We start from the raw sequence: 22,830 nt of genomic DNA on the forward strand, positions 1-22,830 counted from the left end.
GAGGCATGTGCTACCATGCCCAGCATTAAAATATTCTTTATAAAAAAAAATAAAATAAAAAAAAAACCTCTTGGTGGTATTTTTGAATCCCAAAGAACATATTCATATATTTCTTGTATAAAATATACATCTTTTTCCCTTTAATCCTAGAGATATTTTTGAACTCCAAAGATAAGAAAAAAACATATCAAATGATTCCCAAAGAAATGGAAAAAATTTACTTACAAAGAAAACACATTTTAGCCAAATATATTGTTTGTGCCTGAAAGGGAAAAAAGGCATTGCCTGCAAAGCAAAGATACAGACCATGGATGGTCCAAATGATGCTCAGAAGAGCATCAGACCATGGATGGTCCAAATGATGCTCAGAAGAGCATTAGCCCAACCCAAAGACAAATAGTCAGGGCATTGGAGACAAGAGTTCAGATCAACTCCTAAATAATTGGCAGTTATAGAGGTAAAGGTTAGAGGAAGAGTCAGCCTTGGTGACACAGGGTCAAAATATCAGGCCTGGGGAGGCTGACACAGGAAGACTAGGAGTTTGAGGCCAGCCTGGGCTATGTAGTCGAATCATCTCAATAAAAAGACAATGTCCCAAAATGTGGATGGAATTCTTGGTCTCTCTCTGTTCACAGTCAGGCACATCCTGAACCCAGGCTCCTTAGTCCATCCCGTCAGACAAAAGTCCTCAAGGGCACAGTTTGTCTTTTCCACCTTTGGGTCCCCAACCTTATTCAGAGTCCTTTGTGAAACAACTGTTAGGGAAACGCAACCTTAAAAACCTCACTTTCCTGGGAGTCTCTGCTGAGGAGCCTCTGAGCACCTGTAATAATACTCAGATGAAAACAAAGACCAGGGCAAACAAACGATATGCTAAACCCCTTGGGGGGCGCGGTGCTCATATTTACTATTTGATTCTTGATATCGATGATGCTTATATAGAGAACGCAGCATGTCCGTGCTATAAAATTGTGAGTGGGTGGTCATTACCAGAATTTGGAGGGTTCCACAGGCCCAACTAAGAACCAGTGAAAACAGCTGCTCTAATATAGACCAGGGGAGAACAACAACAAAGTATAAATTAACAATCCAGAAAAAAAAAAAAAACGAAAGCCAGGCTCAAAGAGTGTGGGAATACAGCCTGGGTGGTTAAGTGCTGGCCTGCGGGGGCCCTGCATTCTATCCACAGGGTCACGCAAGGAGAATACAGTGGTGCACATTTGTAATCCCAAGACTCAGGAGGTAGAGGCAGGAAAATCACAGATTCAAAGCTGACCTCAAGTACATATCGAAGTTAGCCTGGGCTACATAAGACCTTATCTCAAAAAACGAGAATTGGTATATAGTTCATTTATTTTAAGCCAAGTGTAATGGTATACACCTATAATCTCTGCACTTGGGAGGGTGAGGCAGGAGAATCGGGACCACACAGATAAAGTGTCTCAAACAATCAAACCAGCCAGGCAGTGGTGGCGCATGCCTTTAATCCCAGCACTTGGGAGGCAGAGGCAGGTGGATTTCTGAGTTCGAGGCCAGCTTGGTCTACAGAGTGAGTTCCAGGACATCCAGGGCTATACAGAGAAACCCTGTCTTGAAAAACCAAAATAAATAAATAAATAATCAAACCAAAACAAAGCAGAAGCCCCCAAGGACTTTGTATGCAGCTCAACAGGAAAGAAGCTGTGTGCACAGGGTGTACATTTCATCAGGAGCATGATAGAAAGGGTTGAATTTGAAGAAGGAAGTATGAGGGGAAACAAACAACTTTCAAAGTTAAAAGTGCAAATGCGTAAGATGAAGTCTTTTAAGCACACGCAGAAGTCTAGAGGGTAACTCCACATGCACTTTGTTGTTTGTGCTTTTCACTTCCTCAAAGGATTGTGGGAATGTTGCCTTCTGTGGAAGAACCAGCAGGAACTGTGGCACCAATTTTCTGTAGGGTTCCACCCCTTCTCCACCCAAAGCGGAAGGTGCGGTGAGTGAGTCCCTCTTGTCACTCCCAGGGCTGCTCGCACAGATACACAGAGCACACACCCGGACACTATATATACTATCACTTTGCACATTTTTAAACATGATATAAATGACATCAGCGAGTATTACTACTGTGCTACTATTTTCTCATTCAACACCGTTCTTCAGACTCAATCCATATTCATAACGCAGAATACTTAACACAGGAAAGAAATCATGAGCAGGGCTAAACCCAACTCTAAAACCAAACAAAAAGAACACAGAACCCAGTCTGAATTCATTTGCAACCTCAATTTCCACAAGGTGCCCTTGTCTTCCCACTTCTCCTGCTTCTTAGGAAAGCTCCCAGTCTCTAATATGAGGGTCTAAAGCGCTTCCCTGACCCAGGGTGGGGGGGGAGTCAGACTCCTTTGGTGCAGAGCTCATTGTCAGAAAGGATGCACACAGCCTATCTCCCAGCAGTGCCCCACCAGGCAGTAACTAGATCCTCTCCCCAGGATTTATGAACAATGCTTCTCTTAGACATTTGAAGTTTCATTTTGGAAAAGAAAACCCTTTGCAGGTAAGACTTACAATTGGCGTCCCGAAAGGAATGTAACCTGTGGGTAGGGAGAGAAAAAGTCAGGTCCTGTGAACCTTCCGGGTCTCATGAGATACCAGAAGCTTCTGGGGCTTGCTCAGACCCATGGCCCTGGTGAAGAAGCCCAACACAATCATAGAGAGACACCATAGCCTTCCCTTGACGCAGCTCTCCCCAAAGCAGAGTCTCCCCATGGTCCCCCTGACTCCGCCAGCCCTGCTGTTCCCCAGCTGCCAGACAAAACTCCAGCTCCCTCCAGAATCCAGAGGCTAGCCTACTGCTGGTCACCAGTGGTCCTCTGAACCCCTTCCTCTCTGAGGCACAGAGTCTGTCTCTCTCTCTCTCTCTCTCTCTCTCTCTCTCTCTCTCTCTCTCTCTCTCTCTCTCTCTCTCACATACACACACACACACACACACACACACACATCTCTATAGTTTCATCTCCCAAGGAACCCTGAGTATCTTCCTTCCTTAGCCTTTAAAAAAATAAAATTTCCACCTCATAGCCATTCCTGGGACAGGAATTCCCTGTCTGACTGAGGTAGATGTGTGTTAGATGGATGCCAAAGCATTTAAAAGCTCTAATAGTGTTCTCACTGGCCAGCCTCGGAGAGCACTGGGTGAGGTCCAGCCAGGTCCTGGCCTGTGTGCTATCGGTGGGCAGCCTCCTATCCCTTAGCCCCTGACTTAGGCTAGACAGTCAGCTGATGGGCAGGCATCAGGAGCCATCCTTATCTGAGTTGTATGGAGAACCCAGGTTCATATCCTGAGCAAACGCAGCTCTATGAGCTGGCGCCACAGCTCTCCTGCGCCTCCCTCTGGGGACAGGGCCAAGTTTGGGGGTTGGAATAAGGGGGCTGAAAGGAATGCTGCTTTGGAAAGGTCCAGAAATATAAAAGAAGGCAAGCTGGGGTATGAGCCTGCTGTGCCAGGAGAGGGACGTAAACAGCTCCAACTTCAGGTCCTATGTGTTCAGAGCCTTTGCTACCTAAGCCCTCAGAGCAAAGCCAGGGCTCCTGGCAGCAAGTGCCCCAGTTCACAAAATGGCATCACACAGCCATGCCTTGGCTGAGTCTCTCGGAGGTCAGGCTTCCTGAGGCAGGGCATTCTCTGATGACTGAGGTCTCCTTTCCCAGCCAGGTGGAGGCCTTCACATCATTCTCCTGAACCAGAGTAGGTAAAAATGGCTAGGAAGAGATGGCAGCGCACTGGTGGGAAAATATCCCTTGGCAGTGACTTGGGGGCAGAACCCATATCCTCTCAGAGACAGGAAAGGGCCCCCATCTCAGCCTGAACAAATTACTCTGATCCCCAAGTGTGAAACACACAAAGTAGCCCTCTAGGGGGGCTACCAGATAGGAACTTCCTAGGTGGAGAATCTCGAGATGCACATGGGCTTCACAGAACAAGAACCCTGCCTTGTCTATACACACAAGGGTTGTGAGCACACACTGCACGTGTCTGCCCGGAAAGGAAGGCTAGTTAACAACAAGGTCAAAGGACAGTGAAGTCTAGACAAAGGACAGACAAAGTCTAGAGGGTGCTGCAAGGGGTCAAATAGAACTTATAGAAACCAGGGCTTCCCCTCAGCCAGTGGCATGAGGCGGCTATTAGGGAGGGTTTTGTGGTGACCTGGTGGAGGCCGAGATCCAATGCCACAGGTGTGTGCCTGATCTAACACAGTTGAGCTACATAACATTGTGGGCAAGAGTGTGGCTGTATGTGTGAGAGGCCATGTCCTTCTCTGGTGCTGGGCTGTGAGTACTGCCTCCAAATTGAAATATTCACTTCTAGAGGAAGTGGGGTTCACGGTATGGAGGTATTTGAAACAAGGCTCAGGATGCTCAGAATGTTATGGGATACTGAAGACCCTCTCCTAGGCTACAGAAGCAAGAGACACTCACTGGGACTCTTCAGGTAGCACGGCCTGCAAGGCTGGCAGGGAGTGCCAGGGATGCAGCTGTCATGAGTCGCCCCCTATGCTGGGATGCCCCATTAAGTCACCAAATAAACCTGATGGTTCGCTGAGAGATTTGAGTGCGCTGTTTCTTTGGGGTGCCATCAGCACCCTTTCTGGGGTGAGTACATGTTTTTTCCATGTCTTCCCAGGAAACTTCATATAATATCCGAAACATGGCCACTCCTAGCTCTGTCACAGCCAGCACCTCTAGCTGGGCAGAACCAGGAGGGTCTTGGGAGCTCACCTGACATTCTGAAAGGCATGAAGATCTTCTCGTTGGTGTCCGGGTGTAAGATAGCCTGGTCGTTGGAGAGGAGAGCCAAGAGGACAAGTAGAAGTATCAAGGATAAGGGACAAGGGCAAGGACAGCTGCCCCAAGAAGACCATCCCTCCCAGGGTTCTGCATGGCCTCTGAACACTTCGCCACGGTCAGCATCCTCCTCCTCACAACCTCCAACCCTGTGGGATCCAAGACTGTGCCCACACTGAAATCTTCTTACCCTTGCCTACCACACAAAAGGCACAGAACCAGACCTGGTGGACAGAACCCAGTCTTTTCTTAGAATTTCCAGAGTTTCTGGGGTGAGGCTAGTCAGCCCAGAACCCCAGCCATTGCATGTTCAGGCCCTGGGGTGCTAGGAGGAAGGGAGGGGTGGGAAGAGGCTGGACACCCAGTAGCCATGGGACGAGGGCTTTGGCTAGACACCTGGGACGGGGGAGGAGGAGTCCAGGGAAGTACAGAGAAGGAGAAGCAAAGAACCCAGAACTAAATTACCTGTTTGATTTTTTGTGCACTCCAGAGCTGAAAAAGAGAGAGAGAGACAGAGAGAAAAGAATTAAAAGCTCTTATAGTTTAAGCTCTATGAACCATGTTCTCTTTTAATTTTAAATTTTTTTAAGATTTGTTTTTACTTATTAATATAGAAGCATGTAGTGTGTGTGTGTGTGTGTGTGTGTGTGTGTGTGTGTGTGTGTGTAAATGCCACATGTGTGCATGCCTGTGGAGGTCATAAAAAGACATCAGATCCCCTGGAGCTGGAGTTAATAGGCAGATGTGAGCTGCCCCATGTGGGCGCTGGCAAATGAATCAAGTCCTCTGGGAGAGCAGTCAATGTTCTAACCACTGAACAACCTCACCAACCTCCAATTAATTTATTCTTGAGGCCGGAGGTCCTGTAGCCCACCCTGGTCCCAAACTCAATGTGTAGCTGGCAATGACCCTGACCTCTTGATCCTCCCGGAGCTTCCACCTCCAGCAAATGCAGTTGAATGTGTCCCACCACACTCAGCTCACAGGATCCTGGGATAGAACCAAGGTTTCAAGCCTGCTAGACAAGCATACCACCAACAAGGCTGCAGCTCTAGCCCACTTTTTTGCTTTGTTTTCCTTCTTTTTGCTAAATTCAAAATTTTAACTAGCACATCTTCATTATGACATTTTTATGTGTATAAGCATTGCACCTGGTGGGTGCCATGTTCTCTAACCAAGGGCACTTCGAGGCAGTATCTTCTGTAGTATAGCGTGTCCTTAAACTCCTCATCTTCCTGTCTCTACCTCCCAAGGGCAGGAGGACAGGTGGGTGTCTTGATAACACATGCTTCCCCCCCCCCAAGATTTATTTATTTTTATGTATATGAGTACACTGTCTTCAGACACACCAGAAGAGGGCATCAGATCTCATTACAGATGGTTGTGGGCCACCATGTGGTTGCTGGGATTTGAACTCAGGACTTCTGGAAGAGCAGTCAGTACCATTAACCACTGAGCCATCTCTCCAGCCCAACACATGCTTTTTGAATAAAGAACACATGACAAGTGAACATCAACACTGGAGAAAGCAGTGGCCTGTGATCCCAGGAACTCAGGAGGATCAGGAGTCTGAGGCCAGCCTGGGATATTTGAGACCTTATTTTAAAACACTAAACAGGGGCTGGTGAGATGGCTCAGCAGGTAAGAGCACCGATTGTTCTTCCAAAGGTCCTGAGTTCAAATCCCAGCAACCACATGGTGGCCCACAACCATCTGTAATGAGATCTGATGCCCTCTCCTGGTGTGTCTGAAGACAGCCACAGTGTACTTGCTGGGCAGTGGTGGCACACGCCTTTAATTCCAGCATTTAGGAGGCAGAGGCAGGCGGATTTCTGAGTTCGAGGCCAGCCTGGTCTACAGAGTGAGTTTCAGATAGCCAGGGCTACACAGAGAAACGCTGTCTTGAAAAAAAACAAACAAACAAAACAAAACAAAACAAAACAAAACCCACTCAACAGACTGATGTTTGAAATACATAAATGGAGAAGATCCTTTCTCAGTGAGCCTGTCTCCACACAGAGACAGAAAGAATTTGGAGGAAGCAGGACAACTCAGGAGCTAAAGAGAACTTTGAAAACCTTGCAGTACACTGGGTGCTGCAAGAAAAAGGGGAAGGGACAGACTAGCTCTACTACTTCCTGGATGGAAAGCTGACTACCTGCTGGCCTGCCTTTCTTCCTTTTCCCATTTCTCCCTTCCTTTTTCTTTTTCTTTTCCTTTCAACCTTCCTTTAAAAAAAAAAATAAAGATTTTATTTATTCTTATTTATGGGTATACTACATGTACATTTGCAGGGACTTGGTGTTGTGCACATGTGTGCAGGTCTCTATAGAGGCCAAAGAGGGCGCCAGATCCCTGGGTACTGGCATTATAAGCCTCTGTGAGCTTCCCAGTATAAGTGCTGAGAATCAAACCCTGATCCTCTGCCAAGAGACAGGTGTGCTGCTAATGCTGAGTCACTATCCCTATTCCATGCTTAGTTTTGCTTTTCAAGACAGAGTCTATGCATCCCAGTCTTATTCTCTCAAACTCTCCAAAGAGCTGAGGGTGGTCTTGAAATCCTGACCCTCCAGGCTCTACCTCCTGAATGCCCATCACATTTTTTTATGCAGCGCTTCCTGCATAGAAGTTACATTCTACCTGAGCTACATCTCCAAACAATGCTTCTGCACACAGAAGGCCAGAGATCAATCTCAGGTATGTTCAATCACATTATACCTTACTTTTCTATTCAGTTTGACTGGCTGACCAGTAAGATCCAAGGATGTTCTTTTTTTTTTTTTGAGACAGGGTTTCTCTGTGTAGCCCTGGCTGTCCTGGAACTCACTCTGTAGACTAGGCTGGCCTCAAACTCAGAAATCCACCTGCCTCTGCCTCCCAAGTGCTGGGATTAAAGGTGTGCACCACCACCACCTGGCTGGATGCTCTTATCTCTGTATCCCCAATGCAGGGATTCAAGATGCATGCCACCCTCTCTGCTTGGTTTGTTTGTGGGTGCCAGGGATCAAACTCAGGTCCTTATGTTTTCATGGCAAGCACTTTACTGAATGAGCCTTCTCCCAAAATTTCTTTTTCATTATTATTATTCTTTGCTCTTTTTATGCTTCTAGAATTCTGTATCTTGTTCACATATTGCCATTTCAAAATTAATTGTATATATATATATGTATACATATATGCATATATATACAGAGAGAGAGGGAGGGAGGGAGAGAGAGAGAGAGAGATGCATATATATCAAAGGCAGGGCAGGCTATAAAGGGCAACACCATTTGCACAGCATGCTGGACCCTGGACACACACTGTAGATCAGTGGCTCTCAACCTTCCTAAAGCTACAGCCCTTTAATACAGTTCCTCATGTTGTGGTGACCCCCCTCCCCAACCATAAAATCATTTCATTGCTACTGTTGTGCTGTGCCAGGGAAATGTTAGTGATCCTCAAAAACACAAACAGGAGCCAATCTGATGCAACTCACAGCAGGGTCTTTAATCTATTCAAGCTAGCTCAGGGCCCCCCCAATGCACCACCGTCACGCAGGGTGATTTTGGTGGGGGGGGGAGCCCTAAATGTCTATCAGGGCAAGGCTTTACAGTAAGCAGCAAGCAGGGAACATGTGTGCAATTGGAAGCTCCTGTGGCCTTTAACATAATTGGCTGGTGCTGGGTGTCATATCATAAACTTAATTTCTGCTCCCCTCTGCATTGGTGGTCATAGGCAAGGGGTAGGCTTGTAACCTGGGGGTGCAGGTTTGTTGGGGTAATAACCTGGAGACACTGATCTTGTTGGGGGTGTAACCTGGAAACTTGGCTCTTGTTGGGGATTAGCCTAGAGATTAGAGCTAGGCTCAGGTTCTGTTGGGGGACAACTTGGAAACTAATGCTAGGTACCAGCATTAGTCTACCTGAGTTCAAACTTAGGTCAGGTTCTCTAAAATGGAGTCTGAATTTAAAAGATTTGGCATCTCATTACTTCATAACTATAGTTTTGCTACTGTTATGAATTGTAATGTAAATATCTGATATGTGCCTCCTGTAAAAGGGTTGTTTGATCCCCAAAGGGGTTTTGATCCACAGGTTGAGAACCACTATAGTTTATTAGTTTATTAGTTGATTAATATAATAAAGGCAACCACTAGAAAAAGAAACTGTGTTTACTTAAAACTTGATGAGCTTAGTGGCACACCTTTAATCCCAGCACTCAGGAGGTGTTTAATTCAGCTGAAGAATCAGGAGGGAGATCGCTGCAAATTGCAAGAGGTTTTTATTGCCAGTATACTGGGGCCATCCTGCATTCTGAGCAAAGGTGACCCTCAGGAATAAAAGCACACACTTTTTATACCTTTCAGTACATAGGTTTACAGCATGAGTTGGTTATCTCTCATTGGTAGAGCCCATTGTCTTTTGTTCTCATTGACCTCTGTGCCCCAGGTGAGGGGCAGATAGCGATAGCACTTAGGAGGGGTCAGGGAAATCCACCCCTTACTGGGAACGTTTCCTGGAACTGGGCATTACTCCCCACAATTAGGGCATCTCCTGGGGACTATGTTTGCTCGGTAAACCCTTCTGAAGCTCTGTCTTTAGGCTTAATGGACATTCCTTGCTCCTTGGTATTTTTATGAGGTGTCCCTGTTTGCTCAATTCTTACAGAGGCAGAGGCAGGCATATCTCTGTGTGTTCATGGCCAGTCTGTTCATAGTGAGTTCTAGGACAGCCAGGGCTACATAGTGAATACTGAGAACCCGTCTCAAAAACAAACAAACGGAAAAAAAGTTTTTGCTTTTGTGTTTTGTTTTTTAATGGGATAGATGCGTAGCATCCAAGTCCTCCATTAGTTCCTTTGTGTGTGGAGGATGAAATGACCAACAAAATCCCCACAGCTAGAAAACAGCAGCTCGTGGGTAGATAACTAAGAGGGTCTGTGTGACTGAGCTCCTGTGGCAGGGGACAAGTGACTTGTACCTTTCCCGGGGCAGTGCTCCCCACCCCTGTACCTTCTGTTTCTTCCAGGTGGAGCTGCACCACAGCCTTGCTGATGCTAACAGGACACCACCAAGGGAGGACAGAGATGAGCCAGCCAAACAAACGTTTCTCCCCTTCTCAGCAGGTACTTTATCTCGACTGAAAGCCAAGTGACTGCACCCAGGATCAGGCACAGGGTCAGGCCCTTTGGCCCTGGGACAGCCACCATCTTTCCTTGTCCTCCTCGTTAAATTCCCACACACTTTTGACTTGAATTTTTTTCCCCCTTATGTTAAAGCACACCTGTAACTCCAGCCTCTAGAGGCCAAAGCAGAAGAAGCATGCATTCCAGGACAACCTAAGCCGTATAGCAAGTTCCAAGCCAGCCTGGGCTTCATGGAGAGAAACTCTCAACAAATCAAAACCAGGTAACAACAACAACAACAACAACAAAAATTAACCAGAGCATAGCCTTAAACTCGGGAGGAAAAAAGATTATCAGTTCAAGGTATTCCCAGCTACACAGTGAATTTGAGGCTGTCCTGGGCTCTAAGAAACCCTGTCTCAAATAACAATAACCAGTCAGAAGAGGAAGGGGGTGGAACCCATGCTCCCTTCCTGCCAAGTCTACCACACCAGGCCCAACTCAAAAGAACAGGTTACAGTGAGTTTATAGTGTCTGACTGAACTTTTCCCTGTGACCCACTCGACCGATAAATTAAGTGTTGGGTTCAAAAAAGGCAGCAAGTCCTGCCCATAGTGGAAAAGCTGAAATTCCACAAGTTACTCGTGCAAGCAGATCAGAGAGCCACTCTGGGACCTACAACCATGCATGGGAGGCCAGCTGAGCCACAGTGGCTGACCACCATATGTAGAGTGCAGTCCAGCATCCCCTGCATCTTCACAGAAGCACACAAGGCACCTCCACTCTGAGCTGCAGCCCCAGGTTTAGAGCTGACCTTCTTTGTGCTCAGCCCAGCATCCAGGGCAGGGCACCTCTGGCTGAACATGAAACTGGGCAGCCCTGACCCGGTGGGAATGACTGGCTTTAGTAATGGATCTGAGAGCTGAGACTCTGTTTGTTTGGCTCACTTGGAGAACAGGGACAAAGGGCAGTGTGGGGAAGCCATGTGGGTGGCTGTTAGAACACACAAATTTCACTGATTTAAGTAGCCATTGTCTCAGCTGAACCTGCCTCCTCGGAGACTAAGGGAGGGGTAGGCTGAGGTCCCACAAACTGCTAGGAGGCAGGACACACCCCAGCACCCAGAGGGAGAACAACTGCCCCTCCCCCAGTAGTCTGGCTCACTTACTTCCCCTCTGTCTCTTAGCAAGCCGCTTCTTTAAAGCTCCTGAGGCAGCAAAGACGGAGCCTATTTAAAACAACCTCCAGAAGGTAATTAAACAGAGCCTGAAGGGGACCCTTCTGCATGGCAAGGACGCCTCCATTCAACACAAAAAAAAACTTCCTAATTGATCAGTTGAGCCCATTGCATTACAGCGCACCATTAATTGTGTTGCCATGGTAACTCCAGGTACCCTATACCTAGACAAGCCTATGTGGGGTGCAGGGAGCCCCCAACTCTACAGACACAGGAAAGAAGAGGGATGTCCTGCCTGCTTCTGCAGTATTGTTGCAGAAGCTGTGGCTTCTCTATGCAGGAAGCTTCTCTCTAGGTAGAGCTCAGGACCAGGTTTGAACTCAAAATCCCCCATTAGCTCACTAAGAGATGGGGGAATGATACTTAGTCTTTCTGAGCCTCCAATATCTCTTTTGTAATATGAAGATAGGGATATTTGCTTCCAAGCTTATTATAAAAGAATGCACTTAGCAAGCAAATGTTTATTAAGCACCTACTTTGTATTAAGTACTCAACGCAAAACAATTAGGTAGTTTAGTTGGTAGAACGCTGTTTTAGCATGTCTAAAATCCTAGGTTCCATGCCAGCATCTCAAAACCAGCCATGGTGGTACATGCCTATAATCCCAGCACTCTGGAGGCGGAGGCAGGAGGGTCAGGAGTTCAAAGTCATCCTTAGCTACACTTTGATTTTGAAGCCAGCCTGGAACACATGAGACCTGCAGTTTCCTCCAAAGTAAAACATTCCCTGCAAAAGGGAGAGAAGATCATGAGACTCGGAAGGTAGACAAAAAGCCACATATCTGGGAAAGCAGACACTTGGAAGATTCTGGAAGGAGTTTTCCAAGGGTATGGAAGCAGACCATAACTGCTGAGGGTGAAGATGGACCGACCAAGCTGAGAGAGACTCTAGACTGTAGAGTGCCTGCAAGTCACACGCCATTCATTGGTGTGGCACCCATTAAGAAGGCAACCATCTGTGGAGAAGTTATCAGCTGTCCATGAACAAAAGAGCAAGCAAAGCCACAGGAGCACACCACCTGGGATGGCTTAAATAACTAAGAGTACACACAAGATTATCCAGGCAGCTTGGGACATCAGTGACTAGGGGTGGAGTTTAGACAGAATACCAACAATGGCTGCAATTATCAGGACCAGCCCCCGATTTTGATCCACGTACCTGCCAAAGAACCATAGAGCAGAAAGAGCGCAGGTGCAGAAACCAAGACTACTGTGTACTCCAGGTCCAAGAACCTTGTGGGACTCTTCAGATGCCCCAGACATGATGCTTAAGCAGGGCCATCCCTGAGTTAGGACCTGGGGATCTCCTTAATTTCACACTGCTGTGGTAAAGCCGATATGCCATCTCTGTTCCCTCTCTCCCCTAGTCTGTGAAGGCTAGGCATATGTGACATTGATGACTATGGCCCAAGGAAGGAGGCACTGCGACAGCCACCACACATAGTCCAATTCTTCAGGCTCAGCAGAGGGAGACGCTGCTCCAGGGGACCAGAGTGACAGGCTCACACCTAGAGTACTGTGCCACCTAGCCACCAGATGGACCCACCAGGCTCTGCCACTGCCAGCCAGAACTCAGCAGCACAGCAAACAGCTAAATGCCAAGCTCCAGGCCCTTCCCCCACGCCCAGGAGGCCTGCAGGGGCTTTGGGGACAGCAAACAAAGCTGAAAACCAGGACAGCAACTCTCAGCTATCTGAGGGAGGAAAGAGAATAATGTGGCCTCTCTCCTCAAACTCTGGGAGGTCCCAATAGGCCCAGCTCAGTGGCAGGGGCAAGAAGGAACTTAGGCAGGTAGCAGGCCAGAGTCAGAAAGTGGACTTCCTTCTGACGGGTACAAGGGTACTAGAAGATGTGTGGACTCCTTCAGGCTACAGAGGGAAGGAGGTTCAGGTCCATCCTGCAGATACAAGGCTGGACAGAAATGTCACCACTGGGGAGTGAGGCTACAGCCTGACTCTCTGCCCAGGGCTGCAGGGCAAATACTCCAAGACAGACAGGGCCTGCTTGATTGCCTGGGCTTCCTGTCTCTTCACTCCCTCGGGGCCCTGCATTGGCACTGGGCCAGGGTACTGAGGTCACTTTAGCATGCCAGACTCTAGCACATTCACCCTGAGGTGCTTCCTCTCTGGACTTTCAGCACACTGTGCATCTTTGTCTGCCCCAGTCCCACCAAAAAGTTGCCCACTCCTTTCTCTTCCTTGCCTGGACCACTCCACCCCAGCCCCCACTCCAGCCCCCAGCCCAGCCCTCCTCATTAGCAGGCTTCTCATCAGCCAGTCTCAAGTTTTAAAACCCTTCCAGGCTAGGTTTGTGGCATACACCTTTAATCTCAGCACTCAAGTCACAGAAGTCGGGTGAGTTTTATGAGTTTGGGACTAGCCTGGTCTACAAAACACATTCTAGGACAGCCATGACTATATAGAAAGACCCTGTCTTAAAACATCAAAGAAGGAGGAGGAGGAAGAGGAAGAGGAGGAGAGAGGGAGAGAGAAGAAAGAAAGAAAGAAAGAAAGAAAGAAAGAAAGAAAGAAAGAAAGAAAGAAAGAAAGAAAGGAAGGAAGAAAGAGAAAGAAAGAAAGAGCTGGGCAGTGGTGGCACACGCCTTTAATCCCAGCACTTGGGAGGCAGAGGCAGGTGGATTTCTGAGTTCGAGGCCAGCCTGGTCTACAGAGTGAGATCCAGGACAGCCAGAGCTATACAGAGAAACCCTGTCTCAAAAATACCAAAAAGCAAAAAAAAGAAAAGAAAAGAAGAAAGAGAGGCAGAAAGACAAACAGACAAGAAAGAAAGCAAGAAAGAAAGAGAGAAAGAAAGAAAGAAAGAAAGAAAGAAAGAGAGAGAGAGAGAGAGGAAGAAAGAAAGAGAGAAAGAGAGGAAGAAAGGAAGAAAGAAAGACAAAAAGAGAGAAGAAAATTTCCTAGCTGCCCTGAGTCTGGGCAAGTTTGTGCTTCCATTGCTCTCCCACACTATCGTTTTTCTTCACTGTCTTGTCTGTTGGCCGGGCGGGGTATCTGTGAGGATAGACACCCACCCAGCTTCATCCTTGCACTCTGGCCTGGAGTGATGGAAAGGAGGAGAGACAAGGAAACCTGAGAGAGGGGGACATACTTCAGTGGTGAGCACATGCCTAGCACACAGCAGACCCTGCCTGGGTTCATTCAGGTCCTCAGCACCTAGAAAGAGAAGGAGGGACTGAAATGTCAATTTAGAATGTGGGACTCAGGAGATGGAGTTCTTGGGGAAGTCCTGCCATGCAACCGTGAATACCTAAAATTGGATCCCCCACACCTGCGTAAAAAGCCAGGCGTGTCAGTGTACACCTGCGACCCCAGTGATGTAGTGGCCAACCACCATAGCCAAATCAATAAGCCACGGCTTCAGCAAGAGGCTCTTTCTCAAAAAATAAATGTGGTGAGCAGTTGAGCAAAGACACCATCTGTCTTCCACACACTACTACTGCCCACATGTGTGCACCCGCACACACACACACCTGTGCACACACACACACGCTAACAAGTGCATACAATGGACACATGGTCACACAGAACACATCTAATATCTTAAGTCTAGGAGTTGCAGAGCAATAAGAAATTAAAAAACAAACAAACAAACAAACAAACAAAAAACAGTATAGCTGAATATACTCCAGAGGCAGGAGGATTACTTTGAGTTCAAGGCTAGCCAGCTCCATAGGGAGACCCTGTCTCAACAATAACATATAAACATGTTTGCCAGGACTGCTAAGAACTTTCAGGTTTAAGGGAATCACCATGATGATGTTTAAAAGACTTTGGATAAGCTGGGCATGGAATCATGTGCCTGTAACCCCAGTATGCAAGAGGCTGAGGCACAAGGACTACTATGAGTTTACAGCTAGGCTGAGCTAAAAAGTGAGATGCTGTCTAAAAAAAAAAAAAAAAAAAAAAAAAAAAAAAAAGTAAGTAAAATAAAAAGAAAAGGGGGGTAGGAGCCTATAATCCAAGCTCTACGCACTTTTGAAATGGAGAGAATTTGAAATTGAGAGTATCAAGAGTTCAAGGTCAGGCTGGAGAGATGACTCAATAGTTAAGAGCACTGACTGCTCTTCCAGAGATCCTGAGTTCAAATCCCAGCAACCACATAGTGGCTCTCAACCATCTGAAATGAGATCTGATGCCTTCTACTGGTGTGTCTGAAGACAGCTACAGTGTACTTATATATAATAAATAAAACTTTTTTTAAAAAAAGAGATCAAGGTCATCTTTGTCTATACAGCAATATTGAAAGCCATCCTGGGCTACATAAGACCCTCTCAACAATAACCAAAAAAAAAAAAAGAAGAAGAAGAAGAAGAAGAAGGAAGGAAGAAGTTCAGAAGAGAAGACGCAGAGTGGAGCATATACAGAGAAGAAGGGATAGAGGATCAAAAATAACTCCAGAGAAAGAACGTAGACAACCTTCAAAAATATCAGAAATTAAAGGCAAAAGCCATAGTATAGGTCAGAGAAAAATAAGCAGTAGTCTTCAAAATTATGAGGAGAAAGATAATTGTTGACCTAGGACTTTCTCACCCAGTGGTCTGGTAAGTTTGAATGGTAGCACATGCCTTTAAGGTGGGTCTCTGTGTTTGAGGCTAGCCTTGTCTACATGATGAGTCTCAAGTGAGCCAAGGCTGCATAGTGAGACCCCATCTCAAAAACCACAATAACAAAGCACTCCAAACATTTAGACATTCTTCTTATCCACCCCTTTCAGGGAGCCACGAAAAGGATTTCACCTAACTATAGGATACACAAAGAAAAGAAAGGCCTGGACTGGCTGGCTGAAGAAAAGGGAAAGTGGCAATGGAAGGCAGAGCCTCCAAAGTAAAAGGAGGCACTGAAATATGGAATGCAGAAGAAGCAGCAAGAGCGAGAAGTCGAAGAAAGCGTATCAGTGAAAAACATAAGTGATGAGTAACTCCTGTAGTGGCTCTCCCTGGTTGTCAACTTGACTATATCTGGAATGAACTACAATCCAGAATTAGAAGGCTCACCTGTGGTCCTAATCTGGAGGCTGGGAGATACAAGTTTCTGACCTGGATCTTGGCATGGAGATCTTGAGGCATAGTGGCTATGAATCCCAGAAGATTAAGATAGAAAGATCTATGAGTTCAAGGTCATCTGGGATTAAAAGTGTGGTGGCACACACCTTTAATCTGGGCCACACTTTTTGCTGCAGACCTATATAAGAACACTAGAAGAAGAAAGGCTCTCTCTCTCTTCTTCACCTGCTTGCCTTGTGGGACTTAGCAACTGCTGGATCCTTGGACTTCCATTCACAGCTGCTGCTGACCATTGTTGGGAGTTGGACTACAGACTGTAAGTCATCAACAAATTCCCTTACTATATAGAGACTACCATAAGTTCTGTGACTCTAGAGAACCCTCACTAATACGACTCCAGATAAAACATAAAGTTGAAAAAAAACAAAAACAAAAACCAGCCATAATACAAACAACTTGACTGGTCGGTGACTGTTATTTAATAACTAAAATGATAGCAGCTGAAATACAGATCTCAAAACCACGATTAAATATTTGGGGAGGAAGGTAGACAAGAAGGAAGATATGTCTTTACAGAAGTGGAAGATAAGAGAGTCCCATCACCTACAGAGCCAGATAGCTGAGAAGCAGCAGTTCAGGTGAACGAGTACAGATTGAGACATGTAAATACAGATCTACAGCTGAGGTCCCACTAAAAGGAGCTGCTTCTGGTGACGAGGAACAGGCCTGGGGAGGTGCAACACAGGAGCAACACAATGATCATTATTATTACTGTTGTTGTTGTTATTGTTGTTGTTGTTGCTATTGCAAGGGCCTTTTTGAACTATGTGCAAACATTTCTTTAAAAAATATGGAATAAAGTTTTGAAGTAAAGTTTCTGAACAAAAAGGAAAACTTCGGCATAATAGCCACAAGATTCTGGGATCACCTCCCCCTGCCTCTGCCCACCCCTGGCAGAGAGATACCTGTTCATTGGTAACTCCTGGGCGTAGGGTGCCATGCTTGTAATCCTCCAGCAGTTGCACAGCCTCTCTGAGACGTTTCTGTAGAGGAAAAAAAAAAGAGAGAGAGAGAGAGACATGAGACCAGTACTCCTGAAAGTTCTTCCTTCATGAGACTACCTCAGCATCAGCCAGAGTGTTCACAGTACATGGCCACAGCTCTCAGAACACACATGGAACAGTAGGAAGGGTCATGCCTAAATGTCCTTCCACGGGGACCTGGCTCAACAGCAATGGTATGATATACAACAGATCAGGACTGCCTAACCAGAAACTGAACTAAAATTCAGGAGATGGCTTAGTCAATAAAGGGCTTGCATGCAAGCACAAGAACATGGGTTCAAATCCCTAGCATGCACTAAAACACAAAAGTGGGGTAGTGCATACTTGAAATCCCAGAGCAAGAGGGGTTGAAACAGGGATTCCTGAGGCTTGCTGGGTAGATAGCATAGCCTGCTTGGTGAGTTCCAGGTCAGTGAGAGACCTTCTCTCAAAACAAAAGATCAGCATCTGAGGAACCACATCTGAGGCTGACCTCTGGCCTACACACCCATACACACACACACACAGAGTAAATAATTTTTTTTTTTAAATGCCAACAGACTTCCTACTTGAGTACTATGGCTACAATACCTGACAGAAATGGAGGCGGGAAAGAGGGTTGATTTCATTTTTTAACAAAGAACAGTGGGTATAGAAAGCAGTCTTCACTCACTAAGAGACTTGAATTACGATGTTTGCAACAGCTCTCAAACATGGCCAAGACTACAGATAACTAACAGAAGTGTAAATAAGTAAACTGGACTATATGTGCTCAATAAAACACCGCACAATAACTTGCCAGGAGTAGCAGTGCCTGTCTGCAGTACCAGTCTGATACCAGCATTAGAGGCAGAGGTGGAAGAACCCTGACTTCCAGCCCAGTTTGGGCCACAAACTATGTTCCCAGCCAGTGTGCACAAAACAGTGAGACTCCGTCTCAAAAAGAGGCAAACAAGCCAGGTGCCATGACACATCATTTTAAATCCCAGCATTCAGGAGGAGGAGGCAGGCAGGTCTCTGTGAGTTTGTAGCTAGCCTGGTCTGCATAGTGAGTTCCAGCCTGTGAGGGCTGCACAGCCACCCCCCCCACCCTGGGAGGAGGGTAGGGGATGGGGAGGGACAGGACTGAGACAGAGAATGATAATTTACTTCCTAGGTGGTAGCATACACCCAATGCCAGCACTTGTGAGGTGGAACCAGAAAGATCAGGAGTTCAAACCAGCTTTGATGACTTAGTGAATCTGAAGGCAGCCTGGGCTACACAAGAAACCAAACAGAAGGAGCGAGGAAAGGAGAAGAGGAAGGAAGGAGGGAAGGAAGGGACAGATGGAAGAAGGGAGAATATGTAGCAGTTTAAAGAGTAAGCTGAAAGGAGGGTGGTGTATGTCTGTAATCCTAGCCCTGCAGAGATGGAGACAGGAAGATTCAAGTTACACAGCCTTGCTTACACAGGAAGTCCAAGGACAGCCCATGCTATACAAAATCGATGGGGGAGCTTAGAAAACCACGACTACCTTACAACATAGATGACTCTTGCCGACAAATGGACCTTCTAAAGATAGTCACCCCCTTATCCAAATGTCCCAGAGTCTTCTAGAATGTTTCCATATCTATTCCATATCCAAGTCTATGTGGCTGAGTTAGAGTTTCACTGTTGTGAAAAAAAGCACCATGACCAAGGCAACTCTTATAAAGGAAGACATTTAATTATGGCTGCTTTACATTTTCAGAGGTTTAGTCCATCATCATCATGGCAGGAAGCATGGGAGCATGCAGGCAGATATGGTGCTGGAGAAACCAAGACCTCTCGATTCAAAGGCCACCAGGAGAAGAATGGCGCTCCATACTAGATGGAGCTTGAGTATAAAAGCTAGCCCCATAGTGACACACTTTCTCCAACAAGGCCACACCTACTCCAACAAGGCCATACCTCCTAATAATGCCATTCCCCAGAAGCCAAGCACTGAAACACATGAGTCTGGGGGGAGGGGGGGGAGCATACCTATTAAAACCCCCACAGTGCCCTCTCCTGGATTCCAGTCAGATTTTGTGACTGTTTCAACACACAGAGGGTGGTATATATGAAGAGGTCTAACCTGAGGCTAGACCGTAAAGTCTTGCACTTTCACCTTGCTCTCAAGATGGTCCCTCTCTTAGAAACACCCACCATACTGTGAGGAAACTCAATCAGCTCAGGAAAGACTCAGCTGAGCCACTCCTCCACCGACCGCAGCACACACTCGCCTACCACATCTCTTCCTGAATCTGTCCATTTTCGAAGTGGATGCTTTGCTTTCTTCCCCATCTGCCTGCTCCCCTCTTCTCCAAATATGTAAACAAGTTATGATGTTTAAAGAACACATCAGCCAGAATGATACATGGTGGACACACTTGCAATCATAGCATGTGAGAGGTGGAGGAAGGAGGGTCAGGAGTCCAAGGCCAGCTTGGGCCACACAGTGAGCCAAAGAACAGCCTGGGCCACAGAGTAAGACCTTGCTTCATAAAACAGAATGGGAGCTAGAGCGGTGCTTAAGCAAACACACTGCTTTTACAGAGGACCCAAGTTTGATCCCCAGCAACTGTGTTAGAGGGCTCACACACACCTGTAATTCTAATTCCAGAGGATCTAAGGACCTCTTCTGGCCTCCATGGGCGATGCACTCCCACACACAAGCTCCCACAAGTTTTAAAAACTAACAACAAAGAAACTGAGCGCGGTGGTACACGCTTGAAATCAGAGCGCTCAGGAAGCTGAAGCAGGATCTCAAGTGTGATGCTGAAAGAAGAAAAAGAAAAAAGGGAAATGAAGACATCAAAAGAAACAGGAAAGGGGTCTGGGAAGATGGCTCAGTGGTTAAGAGCACTGACTGCTTCTTCCCAAGGACCCAGGTTCAATTCCCATCACCCACATGGCAGCTCACAAAAGAAGCAAGAAAACGTAAAAACTCATTCCCAGCCCCCAAACACCACACAGCAAGAGCTTGACTTTTCTTCTACACTCTGAATATTTTTTCTTTCCTTCCTTTGTTTTGTTTTGTTGTTGTTTGTTTGTTTGTTTGTTTGGGGGGTAGGGCTTCACTTTGTAGCCCAGGCTACCCTAGATTTCACCAGATAGCTGGCTTCTAACTTGTGGACAATCCTGCCTCAACTTTCTAAGTGCTAGGACAGCAGATGCAGACAACTAGCCTGAGTCTCAATCAAACTGGACCACATTGTTTCAATTCACTTAAGCTGCATAAGGAGAAGTTCAGGATTTAGCACTTGAACTACGTTTCATAAAACCTTTGCCAGATAACCCCAGACCACAAGCACTCCCCAAAACTCCTAGGGGTGCTTAGGGCCCCCCAAGGCTGAGTGGCTTCCTCCTGCTGCCTACACCTCTAAGGACCTGGACAATGCATGCTCTACTTTCTAGCGAAATGCAGTAAAAGGCCTTGGATTCTCATTATTTCTCTCACCCCAGGGATTCTCCTGAGTTCCTATAACAACCTGGCCAGGTTCCATCTCATTTGACACAGTCATCAAAGGCAGCCTCAAGCCAAAAGAATCAGTTCCAATAAAGCCTTGAGCTTGGCAAAAAGTGTGAGGAGGAAGGAGAGCCAAAGTTCCTGCAGACAGGCCTGAGGGCCTAGCCGGAGAAAGCTAGAAGGAACAGTTTTAACTCTGGGCCTCTAGGCTGGAGTTGACCTAAGTCTTGCTCAAAGATCCTGTGGGATGGACAAGGCCCCAGCCACCTGTGTGGAGAGGCCACAGGAGCCGTCTGCTCCTGGGACTGTTCAGGGAGGTTTGGGGCTCAGAAGAAATGTCTCCCTGCTATGGCCTCCTCTCCAGCCACTATATTATGGTGCTTGGCAGAAGGCCCTTGAGGAGGGGGTGCTGGGAGGTCAGTGCTGGGTGAGCTTGGCAGGAAGTCTTTTCAACCAGGAACAAATAGGCAGCCAGCCCCTGAATGTAAAAGCTCTGAGGGGCCCAGCTGGCTCTGGGGAGGCCACTAAGCTGTGTCCCCTGCCTGAAGCCCCAGGCTAGGAGCAGCCTAGCCAACCTTGCTGCTTCCCAACTCCCCATCACCAGCCTTCCTGCCTACAGCCAGCATGCCTCAGAGAGGTGCTATGAGGCTCTCTCTATATCACACAGGGGTGTGGTCTCTAGAGGCCCTCTCTGCACATACATGTACTGGGAGGCATGCTTTAGCAGCAGACTACTGGTGAGAATAGCACCTCGCCCCTCTGGGCCTGCTGGAAAGCCCTGAGCAAGGATGAGTGGGAAGCAAAAGTGCAGGCCTGGAGAGTGGGGGAGGTGGGTCAGAGTCAGAGAGTCATGGGAAATAAGGGTATAAAGAGGGAAGTGGGAGCTGGGTAAGTGGTGCACATCTGTAATCCTGTTACTTCGGACAGAGGTGAAAGCATGAGAATTGGGAATCCAAGGCTAAGCTCAGTGAGTTCGAGGCCATCCTGTGCTACATGAGACTCTGTATCAAAAAATAAACAAGAGGTGTCCCAGAACCCCTCCCCCCAAACAACTCAGGATATTGCCATTGCTCTTGGTTGACCACCAGAACTTGATGATAAGGGAGACAGTATTCTGAAGAAGCCACAAAGGTCACAGGACAGGGAGAAATCAAGTACATCCTGATTATAAAGCTTCCTCCCTGCTGGCTAGCTATCATCGTAGCAGAAGGTGACGCACAGGCTGCTTGGGAAAGAAATGCCATCAATAGTTCTACTTGGTTGTTGTACTGGCTGGGTTTGTGTGTCAACTTGACACAAGCTGGAGTTATCACAGAGAAAGGAGCTTCAGATGAGTAAATGCCTCCATGAGATCCAGCTGTAAGGCATTTTCTCAACTAGTGATCAAGGGGGAAGGGTCCATTGTGGGTGGTGCCATCCCTGGGCTGGAGGTCTTGGATTCTATAAGAGAGCAGGCTGAGGAAGCCAGAGCAACCAAGCCATTAAGTAACATCCCTCCATGGCCTCTGCATCAGCTCCTGCTTCCTGACCTGCTTGAGTTCCAGTCCTGACTTCCTTTGGTGATGAAAAGCAATGTGGAAGTGTAAGCTGAATAAACTTTTCCTCCCCAATTTGCTTCTTGGTCATGATGTTTGTGCAGGAATAGAAACCCTGACTAAGACAGTTGTGAGCTGTAATAGCAACCTATATAGCAAGATTTGCCTGTGGATGCCGGAGTGGTATGGACGTTATAGGGGTAACCAACTGTTTTCCTATTAGATCGAAGATCCATCCTACCAACAAGAGGAAACCCGGGTCTGGTACTGTAAATTTGGCCAAGATCAGATGGCTGGGGAGCTTATAGACTTCATGGATGAAACTGCTATTATTTTGATCAATAGACACAGTATCAAGCCATTTTCTAAATTCCTATCTCTACCTATAGATTAGTGCAGCTCTCAGATTTCACTGAGAAGTTTTTTCCTGTAATGATGGTAACTTGAAAACTCACAACTGGTCTAAGGGCAGAGGATAAGTGTCTGCTCAGCCATAACAGGGACATCCCCCAAGACTGAGGGACAATCACTGAAGAAGAGGCAGGAGGGGGAGGGGACAAAATAGCATCTTCTTGACATGATAGGCTGCTGCA

At 46.9% G+C, this 22,830-nt stretch overlaps 1 protein-coding gene across 3 annotated transcripts in view; it reads right to left on the reverse strand.

Annotated features, from left to right (window-relative positions):
* The window catches only part of Sfxn5 (sideroflexin 5), a 120,682-nt gene that overhangs the window by 70,993 nt on the left and 26,859 nt on the right, over window positions 1–22,830 (reverse strand). For all 3 annotated transcript variants that reach the window (XM_031382370.1, XM_031382368.1, XM_031382369.1), the window contains exons 3-6: window positions 17,155–17,232; window positions 5,290–5,316; window positions 4,759–4,813; window positions 2,548–2,573 (exon numbers count right to left, since the gene is read on the reverse strand). In XM_031382370.1, the coding sequence (XP_031238230.1) occupies window positions 2,548–2,573; window positions 4,759–4,813; window positions 5,290–5,316; window positions 17,155–17,232 (186 nt within the window). The remainder of the gene's footprint in view (window positions 1–2,547; window positions 2,574–4,758; window positions 4,814–5,289; window positions 5,317–17,154; window positions 17,233–22,830) is intronic.

This window comes from Mastomys coucha, unplaced genomic scaffold (genome assembly GCF_008632895.1).
Source record: "Mastomys coucha isolate ucsf_1 unplaced genomic scaffold, UCSF_Mcou_1 pScaffold20, whole genome shotgun sequence".
NCBI classification, from domain to species: Eukaryota; Metazoa; Chordata; class Mammalia; order Rodentia; family Muridae; genus Mastomys; species Mastomys coucha.